Here is a 16,660-nt window from a genome sequence, read left to right on the forward strand (position 1 = left end):
AAAACAAGGCAGAGATGCATATAGTGACATAGTGATGAACTAGGTACAAGACAAGGAACTCTACTACTGAGAAACACAGGGAGGCCAGGCAGAAGCACAGATGAACAGGAAGCGAATAAGAAATGTTAAGTGAGACCAGTATCAAATTAGTATGATTCTGAGTGCAATTTCTATGGCCCAAGAGTATTATAGGGCCATACCCCCCAAACCTTCTCTCTACTGATGGGAGTTTAAATGGTCACAGAACAAAATTATTAAGAAATTTTAAAAATGTTATCAAATCATTATTCAAGAAAAAAATGTTCAGGGACACCTGGGTGGCTCAGAGGTTGAGCATCTGCCTTTGGCTCAAGGTGTGATCCTGGGGTCCTGGGATGGAGTTCTGCATTGAGCTCCCTGCATGGAGCCTGCTTCTCCCTCTGCCTGCGTCTCTGCCTCTCACTCTGTGTCTCTCATGTATAAATAAATAAAATCTTAAAAAAAAAAAGTTCAAACCTTAGTTTTTTAAAGTTATTAATACCACTTCCGTCTTTCATTATAAAATAACATTTTAGCTACATTATAATTTTTATAAGCTTCAAGAATTTTCCTGGAAATCCATGTTTTCTGAGTACCAAATATTCTAATTGCAAATTCATTTTTTTTATGGGGAGGGACAGGGTCCTGAAGTGTAGTTTTACTTGAATATATAGAAATTGTATAAAACCAACTGACCAGAGAAAAATTTTTGTTTGATAGTAATATTAACCAATGTTAATTGGTTACTATGTTGTAGGCCTTTGGACATACACTTTACTCATGTTATTATTATATTTAATCCTCACACAGCTTTGCACGGTGGCAGTATCATAGCCAATGAGGTTTATCCGAGGCGCAATTATTGCTAATATTTAATCCTCACTAAAACCTTAAAGACAGTAATATTTATAATGTTAGCTAACATTTACTGAGTGACTACTAAGTACAAGACACTGTTAAAAATACTTTATATGAACTATTACCTCATTTAATTCACATGATGGTCCTATGAGTAAGGACCTTTATTATCTGCACATAATGTAACTGAAAATTTGGGAACTTTCCTAAGATCATTATTGCTAGTAAGAAGAGCCAGAACTCAAGTCCTACAATCTGACTCCAAGGCCCATGCTCTTGACCACAAGTTTTTACTGCTTCTGCAATTGGTATACACAGAATAAACAGTATCTTTGACACTACTGTTAGAATTCCATCTAGTATTATTTAATGAATATCTCAAGAAGAACAATAACCAGAAGAAAAGATATGATTAATTCTGTATGAGCCTGGATCCCAGTAAGCCATTATTTTCAGAAACTTTAATGAGCTTTGTCAGTGAGTTAAAAAAATGGAAAAAGAAACAATGCTATTCAAAGAAACAACAGAAAATATTACTACAAAACAAACCCAAAACCAAATAAAATCAAGTAAAATGCAAGGAAATAAGGTCAGGGTAAATCATATCCCATGCCTGCTTAGGATTTAGAAAATGCAAACCAAATCCACTCCAAGAAAATTAAGTTTGTGGAAATTCTGCAATTTCACATAGACAGGGCTTTAATTTTGGTTGCAAATGTTTCTAGATTTATTGTGGAAAAAAATTACTCTCTATACATATGGTAAATGACCATACTGCTAAATTTGAATAACTCAAGGCCTACACAGTTTCTTAGTGTACATATTTAATCATTACTTATATAGTTTAATGAGATATATTCTAGTTATCTTAATTTCCAGGCTTAAGGAATTATTATATTGCTTCTTTTCATATCAAATCTTTAAAAGGAGGTAAAGTCAGGAAGGAGGATGAAGAGGAAGAGACTTACTATTGGGGTTTAGAGCCATTAAGTAAAGCAAAGACTACAAAGTGCAAAGAGCCCAGATTGATTCCTGATCTAGAATGCTTTCCATTCCAACCTACTTCTTCCGCAGAAGGATGTTTCTGAAACCCATCATGTGTGTTAGCAATCATTTAGCTTAAGGCATTCATCTTACTGATAGCAAAACCAGTTCAACTCAGTTACTGGCAACAGAGCCAGAAGAAGTGGGCATCCTGACCAAGGGCATTCTCTTTGGGCATAACTGTATTCTTTAAGCACACGGTCATTGCTGCACACATATTAAGGCCCATTTAGAAAAATAGGTTTAACTTACAAGCACAGATTCAGCAATTAAGTAACTGCAGTGCTCCGAATACATACTTCTGCTTCTAAAAAATAAATTTACCTAGAAATGTTTTCAATTAATACCACCTTTTTTCATCAGAACTATAAATTAAAACCATGAGATATCACTACACACCCCCCACTAAAACTTAAAAAACTTACAATACCAAGTTTGGCAAGGACATGGGGAAACTGGGAACTCCTATCAGCAGCTGGCAGAAATGTAAATTGTACAAGTACTTTCAAAACTCGTCTGGCACTATCTACTAAGGTAAAAACACCTATCTTCTAACCTAGCAGTTCCAATTCGTGCATAATGTCCCAAAAGACATGAACATTGTGTCCAAAAAAAGATACAACATTCATAGATTTATTCATATTGGCCCAAAACTAAGACACTTAAATATCCATCAACAATAAAAAAGATAGTGATATGTTCATAAATGGAATACTATTCAGCAAAGACAAAGAGTGACACTGAGGAGGGCACTTGATGGGATGAACACTGGGTGTTATGCTATATGTTGGCAAATTGAACTCCAAAAAAAGAGATTAAAAAAAAAAAAAGACAAAGAGTGAACTATGTATCATCCAACAACATGGATGAATGAGCCAAAGAAACCAGACATGAAAGAGGACATAATACATGATTCCATTCATAAGAACAGACAAAGTAATTTATGTACTACAGGTCAACTAATGGTTACCTTGGCGGGGAAAGGCATTTCCTGGGGTACAAAGGCCTTCTAGGATGCTGGAAATGTTTCATAATTTGAACTGGGTGATGGGTACATGGCTGTATGTAAGAGCTGTATGAATTCATCCAATTGTACACTTATGATTTTGAGGACTTTCTGGAGGCAAGGTATATCCTATCTCCATAGCATTCTTTTGCTCAACCTTCTTTCTCTGAGATTCATCCATGTTGTTTTGTGTTAAGAGTACATTCTATAAATAATAGTGAAAGGGAATAGAAGGGAGAAGAAATGGGTAGGAAATATCAGAAAGGGAGACAGAACATGAAGACTCCTAACTCTGGGAAACGAACTAGGAGTGGTGGAAGGGGAGGAGGGTGGGGGGTGGGGGTGAATGGGTGACTGGCACTGAGGGGGGCACTTGACGGGATGAGCACTGGGTGTTATTCCGTATGTTGGCAAATTGAACACCAATAAAAAATAAATTTATTATTAAAAAAAGAGTAGTACATTCTTTCTCTTTACTGCATAGTATTGTATAAATGTACCACAACTACTCTTTTTATTGTTGTTTGGCATTTACAAGGTTTTATAAAAAAAGAATAAATTTAATTTTTAGATCCCAAATGAACATCTTCTCTGCTCACTACATTTCATTTACTAAAATATTATTTGCATATTAGCCATCTTATACTTAAGTATTAACAAATTGCTAGGCAACACTTATTTGGTGCTAACCAAGTCTACAGTGCTGAACGCTGTGACAGAATGATAAAAGCAAAGACAAGTTTTCTCATAAAGGGCACCTCAGAGTATAACAATGTTTGCTTAAAATGACCTCTGGCAACCAATAAAATATGATATCTAATCTAATGGATTGGTCTTAAAACTAATGAACTAATTTCACACTATTGTGAAGGAGGAAAAAGAATAAGAACCAATCTAGATGGGATAGAGATGGTGGAGAAGGCTAGTACTCATAATCTGATAGACTCTGTAGATAAGGATAAAATTAATTTCAAACTCTATTATTGGTCAATGTTTACGGAGTCTTTACCAATTACCAGGCACCATACTAAAACCTTTATTATGTATTCTTTCATGTATCCTCACAACAATCCTATGAGATGTGGTACTATTATCTCTATTTCACAGATGAAACAACTTGAGATTTAGAAAAGCAATCAGGAAACTCCTGGACTTAAGCCAAGGTCTCAATGACACTAAAATCTTAATTCTTTTTTTTTTTTCCTTAGAGGGAGGGAGGGGGAGAGAATCTCAAGCAGACTCCCCATTGAGCATGGAGCCCGATGGGCTTGATCACAACCCTGAGATCATGACCAGAGTCGAAATCAAGTATCAGACCCTTAATTGACTGAGCCATCCAGGAACCCCCTATAATCCCAATTCTTAACCATCAGGCAAACTTTCCATAGTTATTCCTTTATAAATAAAAGAATTTATTTGTAATTTATATATAATTTATATATATAACTCATTTACATATGTGGACGTGCATTCATTCATGTATCTACTGAGCATATGCCAAACCAAATGGACCAAAAATAAAAACAATTCCTGCCTTTGTGGTGTTTATATTTTAGTAGAAGGATATTGACAATAAAAATGGACACAATAAATAAGTAAATCACACAGTTATGTTAGAAGGTGCTATGAGGGGAAAGAGCAGATAAAGTAATTGGAAGTGTACAGTTGTTTGGTTTTTCCAAACCCAGCTCTGGAAGTGTACCATTTTATAGTTTTTGCAGCAGGAGGTGAGTTCAGAGAAGCAGGGCAGTAGTATATTGAGTAGTAAAACCTGGTAAGTCGTTTTTAAAAATTTTGGCTTTTGAGTGAAGGAGTAACCTTTCTCCTTCTCCCACCAAGTCTTGGCTAATTTATGGCTCCCTGAATATATCTTAAAAGGGCACTGTGTAGTTTTTTAAACACAGGAATAGTGAAACTACTGTATCCCTGATTCTACCCTTTTAGCAATAGACTTTGGAGGAAGGAATACCAAATATAACTTCTAAAGCAATGCTATCTTTATTTTTTATTTTATTTAAATTCAATTAATTAACATATAATGTATTATTGGTTTCAGAGATACAGGTCAGTGATTCACCAGTCTTATATAATAACAAGGGCTCATTATATCACATGCTCACCTTAATGTTTATCACTCAGTTACCAGCAATGCTATCTTTAATTATCACTTATTTGTGAATTGATAGAAAATGACTATCAGTTAATCTGGGATTGCTAAACTCTACAAATATTAATCAAGATTTACTCTAACAATGAGGCAATCTCTGGGAACATATAGGTTAATATTCTTTATTCACAACGAGGTCAGATGGAGTTTACCCAGTAGCTCTGAGGTCTCCTTTTCAATAGACAAACAATGAACTCAAATAGGAAAATTGAAGGATGGCTTCTTTTAGATGTAAGTTAATTACAATTTGTACATAATGTAACACAGTGTCTCAACTGTTATAACTCTAAAATTTAACTACTATGATGTGTTTATGACAATGGAATGGAAAAGCCATCAGTATTAACTTCTTATGACTATCTACATCTTTCACATTTTAGGACTACTGCCTGAAGGTCACAGATTAGATATAAGGAAGAATTTCTGACAGTGTGGGTACTAAAAATGAGTTACTGACAAAGGTTATGAAAACAGCTTAAAGCTCTTTCAGGAAAAGCATAAATGTTCACCCTCAGGGATGATTTGGTACTCTCCTACTTCCTAGCAGGAATATAAAAAAGAAAATGCTCTAGGCCTCATTTATCCTTGTTATTCTTTAAACTAAAAGGGCTTTCACTTCATCCTTTTTTTTTTGGCTCTAGAATTGCAGTTCTTTAAAACCATCCCCCTCTTTTCTACTAGATGTGAGATCCAAATTTACTGTATTACTATGGTATTATACTTTCATTATCATCAAAATAATGCTACCATATTGATTTAAAATGGTCTGAAATTGTTTTAAAGAGAAATTTTCAAATTCTCTGCCTAAATTAGGTGAAGAAATGAGATAACTTAATCAGCTATATGCTTAGCTATGTTTCGTTAGTATGTTATCTAGATGAGGGATTTATCTTACGTGCAAAATGCAATTAATATGTCTACTTATGTCTGCAACTCTCTTGGAAATGCATCAGAAAGTAAGATGGGTTGATGGCCCAGTGAACGGATAAAAACATGTGATAAAGCAAATATAGCACAATGTTAACAACTATAGAACCTAAGAGGTGACTATATGGATGTTTACTGTAAAAACGCTTCAACTTTTCTATATATTTGAAAATTTTAATAATAAATGATGGGGCGTGGACACCTGGATGGCTCAGTCAGTTATCTGCCTTTGGCTCAGGTCATGATCCCAGGATCCTGGGATGGAGCCCCAGGTCATCCGGCTCCCTGCTTAGTGGAGAGCCTGCTTCTTCCTCTACTCCTCCACCTCCCCCTCCCCATCCTACGCACTTTATCTCACATAAATAAAGACTAAAAAAAACAAAAACAAAAACAAAAACTATGGAAAATGCAATCATATTTGAAATTGTTTTAAATGGTAAGGGAGAAATGTCTGAGTCAGGAAGAATAATTCTGCAGAAAAAGACTATGAAAGACTTTGCTGATTACATTTGTTGAGAGGAAAGATTTCCACAACACCTTTATCTATCTCCAGAAAAGTCCCCCAAATTTACACTTCTATTGAGAAATGAAGGCAAGTAGAAAGGTAAGAACCCTATAGGGAAAGTAGTTAACCGAATTCTGAAGATTAAAAATTGAAATTGCTTCTGTATCTAAAAAAAATTGAAATTGCTTCTGTATCTAAAAAATTACCTTACCTACCCAGAATAACTTCCTTTTTCAATACAGATTTCCTGAAAGGGCATAAACTACACCTTCCTTTCAGCACTGTCCTTTCACTATAAATCCACTTAGAATTACTCAAAGCAAATCTGAAAACAAAAAAAAATGACTGTACATTGGAAAATTTACTTACTCAAGAGGGTAATTATGAGGAATATGTGAACTGTGTCATAAACCTTTTAACACAAATAACTTTCTGAAGTGGCATGAACGACATGCTTTTGTTTGACATCCCATCAATGACTTTTGGTAGTCATCTAAAGCATACCACACCTTGCATTTCATAAAGATCGAAAAATATATCATAACTCAAAGAAATTACTGAGCTACTAGTGTATACGTAATGCTCTATTTAACAAACATTTACTGAATATTATGTGGCAGACACTGTGCTAAGCCTTAGGGATGAGAAGATACAGGACCTAACTTTATGAAATTGATGGTTTGATAAGGAAGATACACAAATGGACAATTATAAAACACTTAGGTTGACTTCTAAGTATATGCACAGAGTTTTATTATAATTAAAAGGATACCTAAACTAGTGCAGGGATCTCTGGAAAGGTTTCCTAAATTTAGTCTTTTTTTATGATTTTATTTATTTGAGAGAGAAAGAGAGCATGAATGGCAGGATGGGTCAGGGGGAGGGCTGAAGGAGAGAAGCAGCCTCACCACTGGGTGCAGAGCCCAACTTGGGGCTCGATTCCAGGGAGATCGACCTGAGATCATGACCTGAGCTGAAATCAGACACTTAACCAACTGAGCCACCCAGGGGCTCCCAAAACTTAAAGAATGAGCAGCAGTGATCTAGATAGGAGAGAATGGGAGGAAAGTATTCCATGGTGAGGTGGTAGCCTGACTAAAGTCAAAGGAGAATGTTGTAGGCACAGAAGAGTACCACTAGAGAAGTAGCTCAAGGTATGGAGTGGAGAGACATGAGGCTAGCAAGGTAGGCAGTGGTCACTCTGGGGATGACCTTGTGGGATATGTTAAAGAGCCTCGACTTTCTCTTGACCTCAAAAGGGTTTTTTGAAGGGAATGTCATTTTCAGACTGCAACTTGGCTAGGTCTCTCTGGTCCCCCGAAAGAAGTATGAATGTGAGGGAGGCACGGTGAACAGGTGCAGGAGTGACATAAGGACCTAAAGAAAGACTGTGATAGTAGGTACGGTTTCTATTGAGAGGCAGATATGTCAGATTGGATGTGAGGTAACTTCCAAGTGTCTGGCTTGCCTACGTCTATAGTTGATAACGCCCTCCATCCAAAGGAGATAGTACAGAAGGAAAAGCCAAGTTGAAAAGATGATGGATTCAGCTTTGGATGTGTTGAATGTGATATGCCTCTGGGTTATCTAGGTGATTTCCAGCATAAAGTTAAATATAGGAAGCTGAAGGGGAGATGTGAATGGGAGGCTAAAAGTCTGAGTCAGCAAAATACTAGAGACACTCAAAATTATGAGTGAATAGGGCAGCCCAGGTGGCCCAGGTGGTGCCGCCTTCCACCCAGGGCGTGATCCTGGAGACCCCCGGATCGAGTCCCACATCTGGCTCCCTGCATGGAGCCTGCTTCTTCCTCTGCCTGTGTCTCTGCCTCTCTGTGTCTCTCATGAATGAATAAATAAAATCTTTAAAAAATTATGAGTGTATATTCAGGGTTTTATTATTGCTTCCAATGTCAGCCATTCTACGGGGTATATACTATTATCTCGCTGTGGTTTTAATCTTTATTTCCTTAATGTCTAATAATTAGCATCATTTCAAAGCTTCTTTGATATTAGTGTATCTTCTTTGAGGATTTATCTATCTTACTCTCTGCGAGACTCTTGTTCAAATTCTTGGCCTATTTAAAAAATTAAGCTGTTTTCTTATTTTTGCCTTTTGAGAGTTGTGTATTCTTGACATAAGTCTTTCAACAAACATATGCTTTGCGAATATTTTCTCCCGTGTGTGGCTTCAACAATATCTTTTGAAGAGCATACGTTTTATTTCAGTGAACTTCAATTTCTCAAAAAAAATTTTTCCCCTACATCATGCTTTTGGTGTTGCACCTGACAAGTCTTTGCCTAAATAATAAGATCACACATATTTTCTTTCTAGGAAGTTTCATAGTTTTATGTTTTCCATTAAATCTATGGTCCATTTTGAATTAATTTTTGCTTATGGTACAAGGAATGGATGGATGTTAATGACACCGGATAGAATCAGTCATGACGAGCGTACTGAATGAGAAGTGCAGAGGGCAGATGGAACCTTGGAGAAATCAGATGAAATTAAGGCTTGAGAAAAAAACGTCGGGCAAAAAAAGACTCAAGGCATTGTATGAAAAAGCAAGCAGGAAAAATCTGAATAATCAACACTGCCTACTAAGATAAACAATGGAAATTGTCTTTTTGACTTGGATGAGGTCACTAGTGACCTTACCAAGAGCATTTACAGTCAAAACAAACCATTCCCGATACCGGAACTACATCTAACCAACCACTTCGCAGGAATTCCCCCTGTGGAAGCGACTGAAACCTGAAATTCCTGGGCACTTAAAAGTCACCTCTCTAGGCGCGAGGGCACAGCGGCGGGGGGGCAGGGGGCGAGCCTGGGCTTCCCGACGCTGAGGAGGGCTGGGGCGTAGCCCGGGCACGACCCGGGGGCACCCCGGAAGGAGGTCCCCGGGGGGTGGCAGAGCCGAGGCACCACCGCCCGCCGGGAAATCGGAGTCACACCGAGGGCCAAGTGGGCTAACCCGACACCTCCCAGGAGGCAGCAGTGGGACGAGGGGATGCTGAGGCGAGGCCGGAAGTGCCGCGGCCCGGGCAGCCTAGCCGGGGCCTTGGAGGGGAGGCGGCCGTGCGGCCCGACCTCGGGGCCACAGCTCCGGCACTTACCCCGTCCTAGGGTGGGGGTGGGGGTGGGAGAAGCCACGGCTGAGGGGATCGCGGGTCTTCGTCCTTCCCCAGAAGCCGCGCCGGGAGGCTGTGCGCGGACCCCCGCCCCCCACCTCGGCCCGACCGACCCTGCGCGTCGCGGCCCTGCTGCCTGCCGCTCACTTCCGGCCCAGAGCTTGCCTCCGCGCCGCTCGCCGGGGAGCCGCTGACCCGCCCCTCCGGCCAGTCGTAAAGTGCGGTAAAGGCGGCGGCGTTTTGCGGCACCGCCGGTGAGGCCGGCGGCGTGGGCCTTCCGTCCACGCGAGCTCGCCCTGCGGGTAGCTGCTTATTCGGCGAGGCTGCCGGTTAGCAATTTTGGGGACCCAGCGACAGTCCTCGGAGGGTGACTGACCGCTTTTGATTTGGTGTAACGGGAGAGGCGGCTCGTCCCAGTCCGCGGTTGTAAGGGGCGGGACGCCAGGCGCTCGGACCTCGCTTGTGACTTGCGGTCCCTCGTGCACACTTGCTCTTGGTTTCCACGATCGTCACTAGATTCGGGGAGCCCTCGGTGTAGCTGACACGTGTTTTTCTTGCTGCCTCCGTCTTGCAGTCCCCGCCCTCCTGGACTTTGAAATGCTTTACCTGATCGGCTTGGGCTTGGGCGATGCCAAGGACATCACAGTCAAGGGCCTGGAAATCGTAAGACGCTGCAGGCGAGTGTACCTGGAAGCCTACACCTCGATCCTGACTGTAGGGAAGGAAGTCCTGGTAGGTGCTTACGGCGCCCCAGCCCCTGGGAGGAAAGCTGTGCAGATTTCCATGACCGACGCTGAACCCAGTTTTCGGGCCTGCTGGCCTAAAGCCTTTAAAACACATCCCCTGCCCGTTAAGGATCACAGGACTGGGAGTAACACAACCACCGAGTGAGCTGGAAAACGAAAGGGCGCTTTTTGTCCTGCTTTACAAGTCTGATTTTGTGGCTTTCTCCGGTAAATAGAAAAGTTATTTTACAGTCCTGAGCATAGTTACCAAAATCCCTTATTTCATGAGATAGACATTTTTTTTTTTTAGTTGAGTCCTAATGAGGTACTGGCATCACCTTAATGAGTTGGTTGTACATTCAAGAAACGAAGCGGAAAGCTTCTCCCTTTGAAGTAGTATATCCGTAGGGAATGGTAATCGCCTTTCTGTCAGTATCCTGTCCAGACAGGTCTCACCTTTAAAAACACTGCCAGGGAGGCTGATGCATACTCCCTTGTGTGTATTGCGTCAGCCTGGGACTTCCCAACCCTAGGATTTGTTAATATGTCATACGTGTAGCTTGCTCTTGTTAAGGGCTCAGTACGTTTTGGAGGAGGGGCTAGGTGGTTCAGGTGCACTGTCAAAATCCAAACAGAATGCGCTGAAGATGAAGGGAGCCATGGACATGCTGTAAGAGGAGGGAGACGTAGAATTGAATGGCCTGTCAAGGCTTGCGAACAAAAAGGTGAAGGTCTTCCGTTCTCTCGGGTTCACAGCCCAGAGAACTCTAGTTTCAGAGTTACTTTAACATCTTAAGAAATTAAAGACTGTTACGTAAATTGGCCATGTCCTGATGTGTCTAATGACCAGCTTTGATTTGTTGGCTTTCATTTGTCTGGTTGGAACCAAAGTATCTAAGCTCATGATAATAAATGTTCTTCTCTTACCAGTGATCAAGGAAAACTGGAATCAAATTCATCCAAGAGGATAAATTTATTTATTATTACTGGAGTTCGATTTGCCAACATATAGTATAACACCCAGTGCTCATCCCGCCAAGAGCCCCCCTCAGTGCCCATCACCCAGTCACTGCCCCCCCCAACTCCCCTTCCACCCCCCCACCTCCCCTTCCACCACCCCTTGTTCGTTTCCCAGAGTTAGTCTCTCATCTTCTGTCACCCTCTAGTTTTTCCCACTCATTTTTCTTCCTTTCCCTTATAGTCACTTTCACTATTTCTTTTCTTTTTTCTTTTTTTTTTTTTTTTAAGATTTTATTTATTTATTCATGAGAGTCACAGAGAGAGAGAGAGAGAGACAGGCAGAGACACAGGTAGAGGGAGAAGCAGGCTCCATGCAGGGAGCCTGACGTGGGACTGGATCCCGGATCTCCAGGATCATGCTCTGGGCTGAAGGCCGCTAAACTGCTGAGCCACCCTGACGTCACCCCTTTCACTATTTCTTATATTCCCCGTATGAATGAAACCATTTAATGTTTGTCCTTCTCTGATTGACTTACTTCACTCAGCATAATACTCTCTAGTTCCATCCACATCAAAGCAAATGGTGGGTATTCGTCCTTTCTAATGGCTAATATTCAGTGATAATCATCTTTATCCATTCATCTGTCGAAGGACATTGAGGCCAAGAGGATAAATTTTTATAGGATAAAAAGTCAGGGCATGGCACAGAGGAAAGTTGGACTTGACTTTAAGCCTTCTCTGTTACATGTTACCATGTCACCTTGGACAAGTCCTTTAACTTTAGTTTTTTAGTTTGTAAAATGGGGCTAAAAATGCCTACGTCAGGGCTCCTGGGTGGCTCAGTCAATTAAGCATCTGCCTTTGGCTCAGGTCATGATCCCAGCATCTTGGGATTGGGCCCAAATCCAGCACCTTGCTCAGCGGGGAGCCTGCTTCTCCCTCTCCCTCTCCCTCCATCTGCTGCTCCCTCTGCTTGTACTCTCTCCCTTTGTCAAACAAATGAATAAAATCTTTAAAAAAAAAAAAAAACCCTACCTCTTAACATACGTTCTTAACATAGTGCCTATTGCAAAAATGTTCAAAAATGCTAGTTGTTAATAGACACATTTCCAGATTTCTCTAAACCTTAGTAACTTCATTTGTGAAAATGGAGATAACTAGGTGGAGGGTTTTGTATGTTTTTATTAAGATGATGTATTTGAAAGTGCTTTGTAAACATTAAGTGTTAGTTAAATGGTAGTTTTGGTTGCTGTAATTTTTTCAAGTATATTTTTTCCAAGAATGTGTTGTTGGGGCCTGGCCCAGCCTCACCTACAGGTAAATTATGTATACTTTGTTAAGGTGCTGGAATATCTGTTCCTCAATATAATAAGTGCTAATATTTATAGAATGCTTACTATGCAATATAATAAGTGTTTCACATGTAGAACAGGATTATTACTCTGTAATTACTGTTCACATTTTACAGGCACAGAGAAACTTGCCCAAGGTCCTACAGATGATAGAGCCAGAATATGAGCCAAGACAGTCCTGAGTTGAGAATCACCACTCTTCACACTTATACCATACAGTGTCTCTGTATACTCAGGGGTAGAAAATAGCTTCACAAAATAATGATTTCAGAGAATGTCTACAGAGAAGATAGGATTCAAGCAGAATGATCCAGCTTGAATCCCTCCTATCACAAAGTTCCATTGGTCTGCTCTTCATGACCTCCTCCAGGTCCTTAGTTCATGTTTTTACCTGAGCAACTTGCTGTGCAACCTCAACCACCTTTAATGACTTTTCTGGAATAAAGTAAGGTATAAATAAATTCATGCCTTTTATTGCCTTCTAAGATCTCAGAACCACTTTCTCTTCAGTGACTTCCTTTCTGTTTCATTTCTACCTCTTTCTTTCTTAAACAAATTGATTTTTAAAAATTGTTGATGTTCTCATACCTACGTATACAATCTGGTCTCAATAACTAAATTATTATATAGTGGGAAAAAAGATTGGAAAAATCTTTTCCTTATGAATGTATACTTTCTTTTATCAGTAATCACACAAAAAAGTATTTTATAAATGGCACACATGGATGTTGCTAAAGTGATCTGGAATTTGGGGCGCCTGTATGCCTCAGTCAGTTAAGCATCCGACTCTTGGTTTCAGCTTAGGTCCTATGGTCTCCCAGGTCTTGAGATAGAGCTCCAGTTCTGATTCTCACTCTGTGGGGAGACACCTTGAAGATTCTCTCCCTCTCTCTCTCAAATAAATAATTAAAAAAAAAAATCTGGAATTTGTCCATTCTTTTTAAAAAAAAAAAGATTTTATTTATTTATTCATGAGAGACACAGATTGAGAGGCAAAGATACAGGCACAGGGAGAAGCAGGCTCCATGCAAGAAACCCAATGTGGGACTCGATCCAGGACTCCAGGATCACACCCTAAGCCAAAGATGATGCTCAACCACTGAGCCACCCAGGCGTCCCCCTGCCTTTTTTTTTTTTTTTTTTTTTTTAAGATTTGGAATTTATCTGTTATTACATTGAAAGCTATTGTTTTCAAATTACCAAACAGGGAGTAGTATTTATATGTTCTGTATTACTCAAAAGTAAATTAAACTAGAGACTGTGAATCCAGGAGTTTCACTTTGAATTTCTTTAGTCACTTTCTGTGAATAAATTAGATCTTTTATGCCAGTTTGGTGTAATACATCTGTAGTGCCTTATATATATAGGTATAAGCTATGGTCTTTGTTCTCAAGTGGTTCATGATTCAACTGTGTTATACTCAGGAAAACTGAATAATGGAAGATTTAAATAACAGTTCATGACAACAGTCGAAAGAAGAAACTGAAATTACATTGCTGGGAAGAACTTAGATGATCTTATTTAAGCCAGTGCTCTTGTTTTCATGAATTAAAGAGTAGAAGCTGTCTCAAATATTAAATAATTACTAGTGATTAATTCCAGTTGAAATACATAGAAGATCACTTCAGGTCATGGTGGTCAGAGAGCACTATGGAATAGATGGAATTTGAGCTATGTCTTAAAGTAATGCATCCCAATCTTTTTGTTTTGCTTCTTTTGTTTTCATGGTCTAGATAAAAAATGGTAATATTTATACAGCTCTGTAGGATAAATAGAGGAAGTTGCTGTGGTTCAAAGGGAGCTGACTCTGGGGCTTTAGCTATCCTACAGAAAGCAGAGGAGACCACTAAGCTCTGCCTGTCTTGCTTCAGTTATTATTTTGTTTTTTGTTTTTTTAAGTAAGCTCCATGCCCCTGTGAGGCTTGAACTCACAAGCCCACGACCCTGAGATCAAGAGTTGCATGCTCTACCAATTGAGCCAGCCAGGCACCCCTATGCCTCATCTGTAATACATGTGAAGTTTTGCAGTCAACCAAGTTTCTGTAATGTTGGGCAATCACTTTATGTTATTTTTCTTATCTCTAAAATGGATAAAAATAGGGACTATCTCATGGATTGTGATGAAAATTAAATGAATTTATGTGCATAAGTTCTTAGAACTGTGCCTGACCCCAGAGTGACCTAATGTAAATGTATTATAAATATTGTTATTGTAGATAAGACTTGATAAAGCAAAGAGAAAGAGACAGTTACTATAGATAAGATTTGGTAAAGGAAAGAGAAAGAGTATTACTGAAGAAAAAAGAATTGTGAGTAAACACATGGAGGAGACAAGCACAATAATTTGCCATACTTGTTCTTAGGCATCACTAAAATAACTTGTTTTCTCCCAGTATATCTGTTTCCTTCCCTTTTTCTTCCTAATCCACTTCATCAGTCTACTTCTTTGTCTTCCTTTCCAACTGCTGAGGATTGGTATTGGAGGGACAGACTTCCCACTAAGAAAGATGAGGCAATTATCTGTGACCTTTATTAACTTTCCATTTGTCCTTCCCCTAAATCTGAATCTGTCTTCTCCCCAGTTTTAGAAAGTGACTTGTGAAATGAGAGTCTCAGCCTGTTGAAGACTAACTCTAATCTAGATGTGTTTTTTTCCAAATCTCTCTCCCCATTCCTTTGAAACCTTATTCCCATCAATTATTCTTTCTTCATTATGTTTGATCTGTATTAACATCCTTCTCCCCTCAACCTGAAACTACAGTCATATCTTGTCCATTCTGAAAACTCTTAAACATCTTAAACGCCCCTTTAAACATCTTTTCTCCATAGTTGTTTCTGTTTATCCAAAGTGTTTAGAAAAAGAATTGTACTTTTATTGTACCCACTTCACTCATGGCTCAGACTCCTGCAAGCTGACTTCCATTCCTCTGAAATATTTGTTGAACAGTTGTTCAGTAACTGAGAATACCAGAGGATAGTTTTCAACTCTTACCTATTTTACTTCTGACATAGTTTATCACTCCTTGAAACTGACTTTCATGACATGACTCTTGGTTTTATTTGTACTTTTCCATTCTTTTAAGTCCCTTTTGTAAGCCCTTGTTTCTCTGTTCCTTCTTTAAATGTTAGTGTGTTTGGTTTTTTTTTTTTTTTCTTGTTTATGTATCCTACTTCTAGCTTCCACTTTTCTATTTTTTACCAGGTAATACATTAAATGGTATAAAATTAAAGATATTAAATGGTATGTACATTGAAAGATTCCTATCCTGGCTCCCCTTCCTGAGGCAATTATTAGTAATTTCTTATGTGTCCTTCCAGAAGTATCCAAAAGTAATCAATTTTGAATCTTTACCCTATCTGCCTTACAAAACCTGCCAACTTAAAGCAGGAATGAATTTTGAGTTTTGCCTTCGTTTTCATGAATGGAGAAGATTAGGATTGATACTGTACAAAACCTGGCTTATCAGTCATTGGATAATATATAATATAAATGTAAAATTATTTTTTAAATAATACTGCTTTTTTTCCCCCTTCCATGACTTACTAGGTTCCATGCTCCTATAGCACTTATTAATGTGGTCGATAATTCCCCACTAAACATTATAAGTGACATGATAGGGGCCACATTTGTCTCTTTCATCATTGTTTCCCAACATCAAGCATAGCGTTTGGTGTGGAGGTTGTGCACAAGAAATATCCTTCGAGTGAGTAAATAAATAATGAAGTGGGTAAATTAAGAATATTGTAATATCAGTTTTGCTCTTTCTTCCCTTTTTTTAAACTTTTTTCTTTTTTTCCCAAAAGGATCAGCCATTTGATTATACTGGAGTGTTTGGGTGTGTGCACAAGTGTGCATAGGTGGATACTTTTTTTTAAAATAAACATTGTGTTTCGATTAGATAATGAAATGTTTCTTAGGATAAATGATAAATATAGTGTGGTACATGATAGAAGTCTTGAGGAGAGTGG

The 16,660-nt window shown here is 39.1% G+C and overlaps 2 protein-coding genes and 1 pseudogene across 3 annotated transcripts in view; 2 read left to right on the forward strand and 1 right to left on the reverse strand.

Annotated features, from left to right (window-relative positions):
* Window positions 1–16,660, reverse strand: part of SLC30A7 (solute carrier family 30 member 7) — a 149,455-nt gene that overhangs the window by 2,869 nt on the left and 129,926 nt on the right. The window lies entirely within an intron of this gene.
* LOC112918483 (U4 spliceosomal RNA) lies at window positions 827–941 on the forward strand (annotated as a pseudogene).
* The window catches only part of DPH5 (diphthamide biosynthesis 5), a 35,875-nt gene continuing 29,061 nt past the window's right edge, over window positions 9,847–16,660 (forward strand). The window contains exon 1 of one of the 2 annotated variants that reach the window (XM_025996580.2): window positions 9,847–10,386. In XM_025996580.2, coding sequence (XP_025852365.1) covers window positions 10,252–10,386 — 135 coding nt within the window. In that variant the 5' untranslated portion in view covers window positions 9,847–10,251. The remainder of the gene's footprint in view (window positions 10,387–16,660) is intronic. The other variant, XM_025996579.2, reaches the window with a different exon arrangement.

The sequence above is a fragment of the Vulpes vulpes genome, chromosome 3 (assembly GCF_048418805.1).
Source record: "Vulpes vulpes isolate BD-2025 chromosome 3, VulVul3, whole genome shotgun sequence".
Lineage (NCBI taxonomy): Eukaryota > Metazoa > Chordata > Mammalia > Carnivora > Canidae > Vulpes > Vulpes vulpes.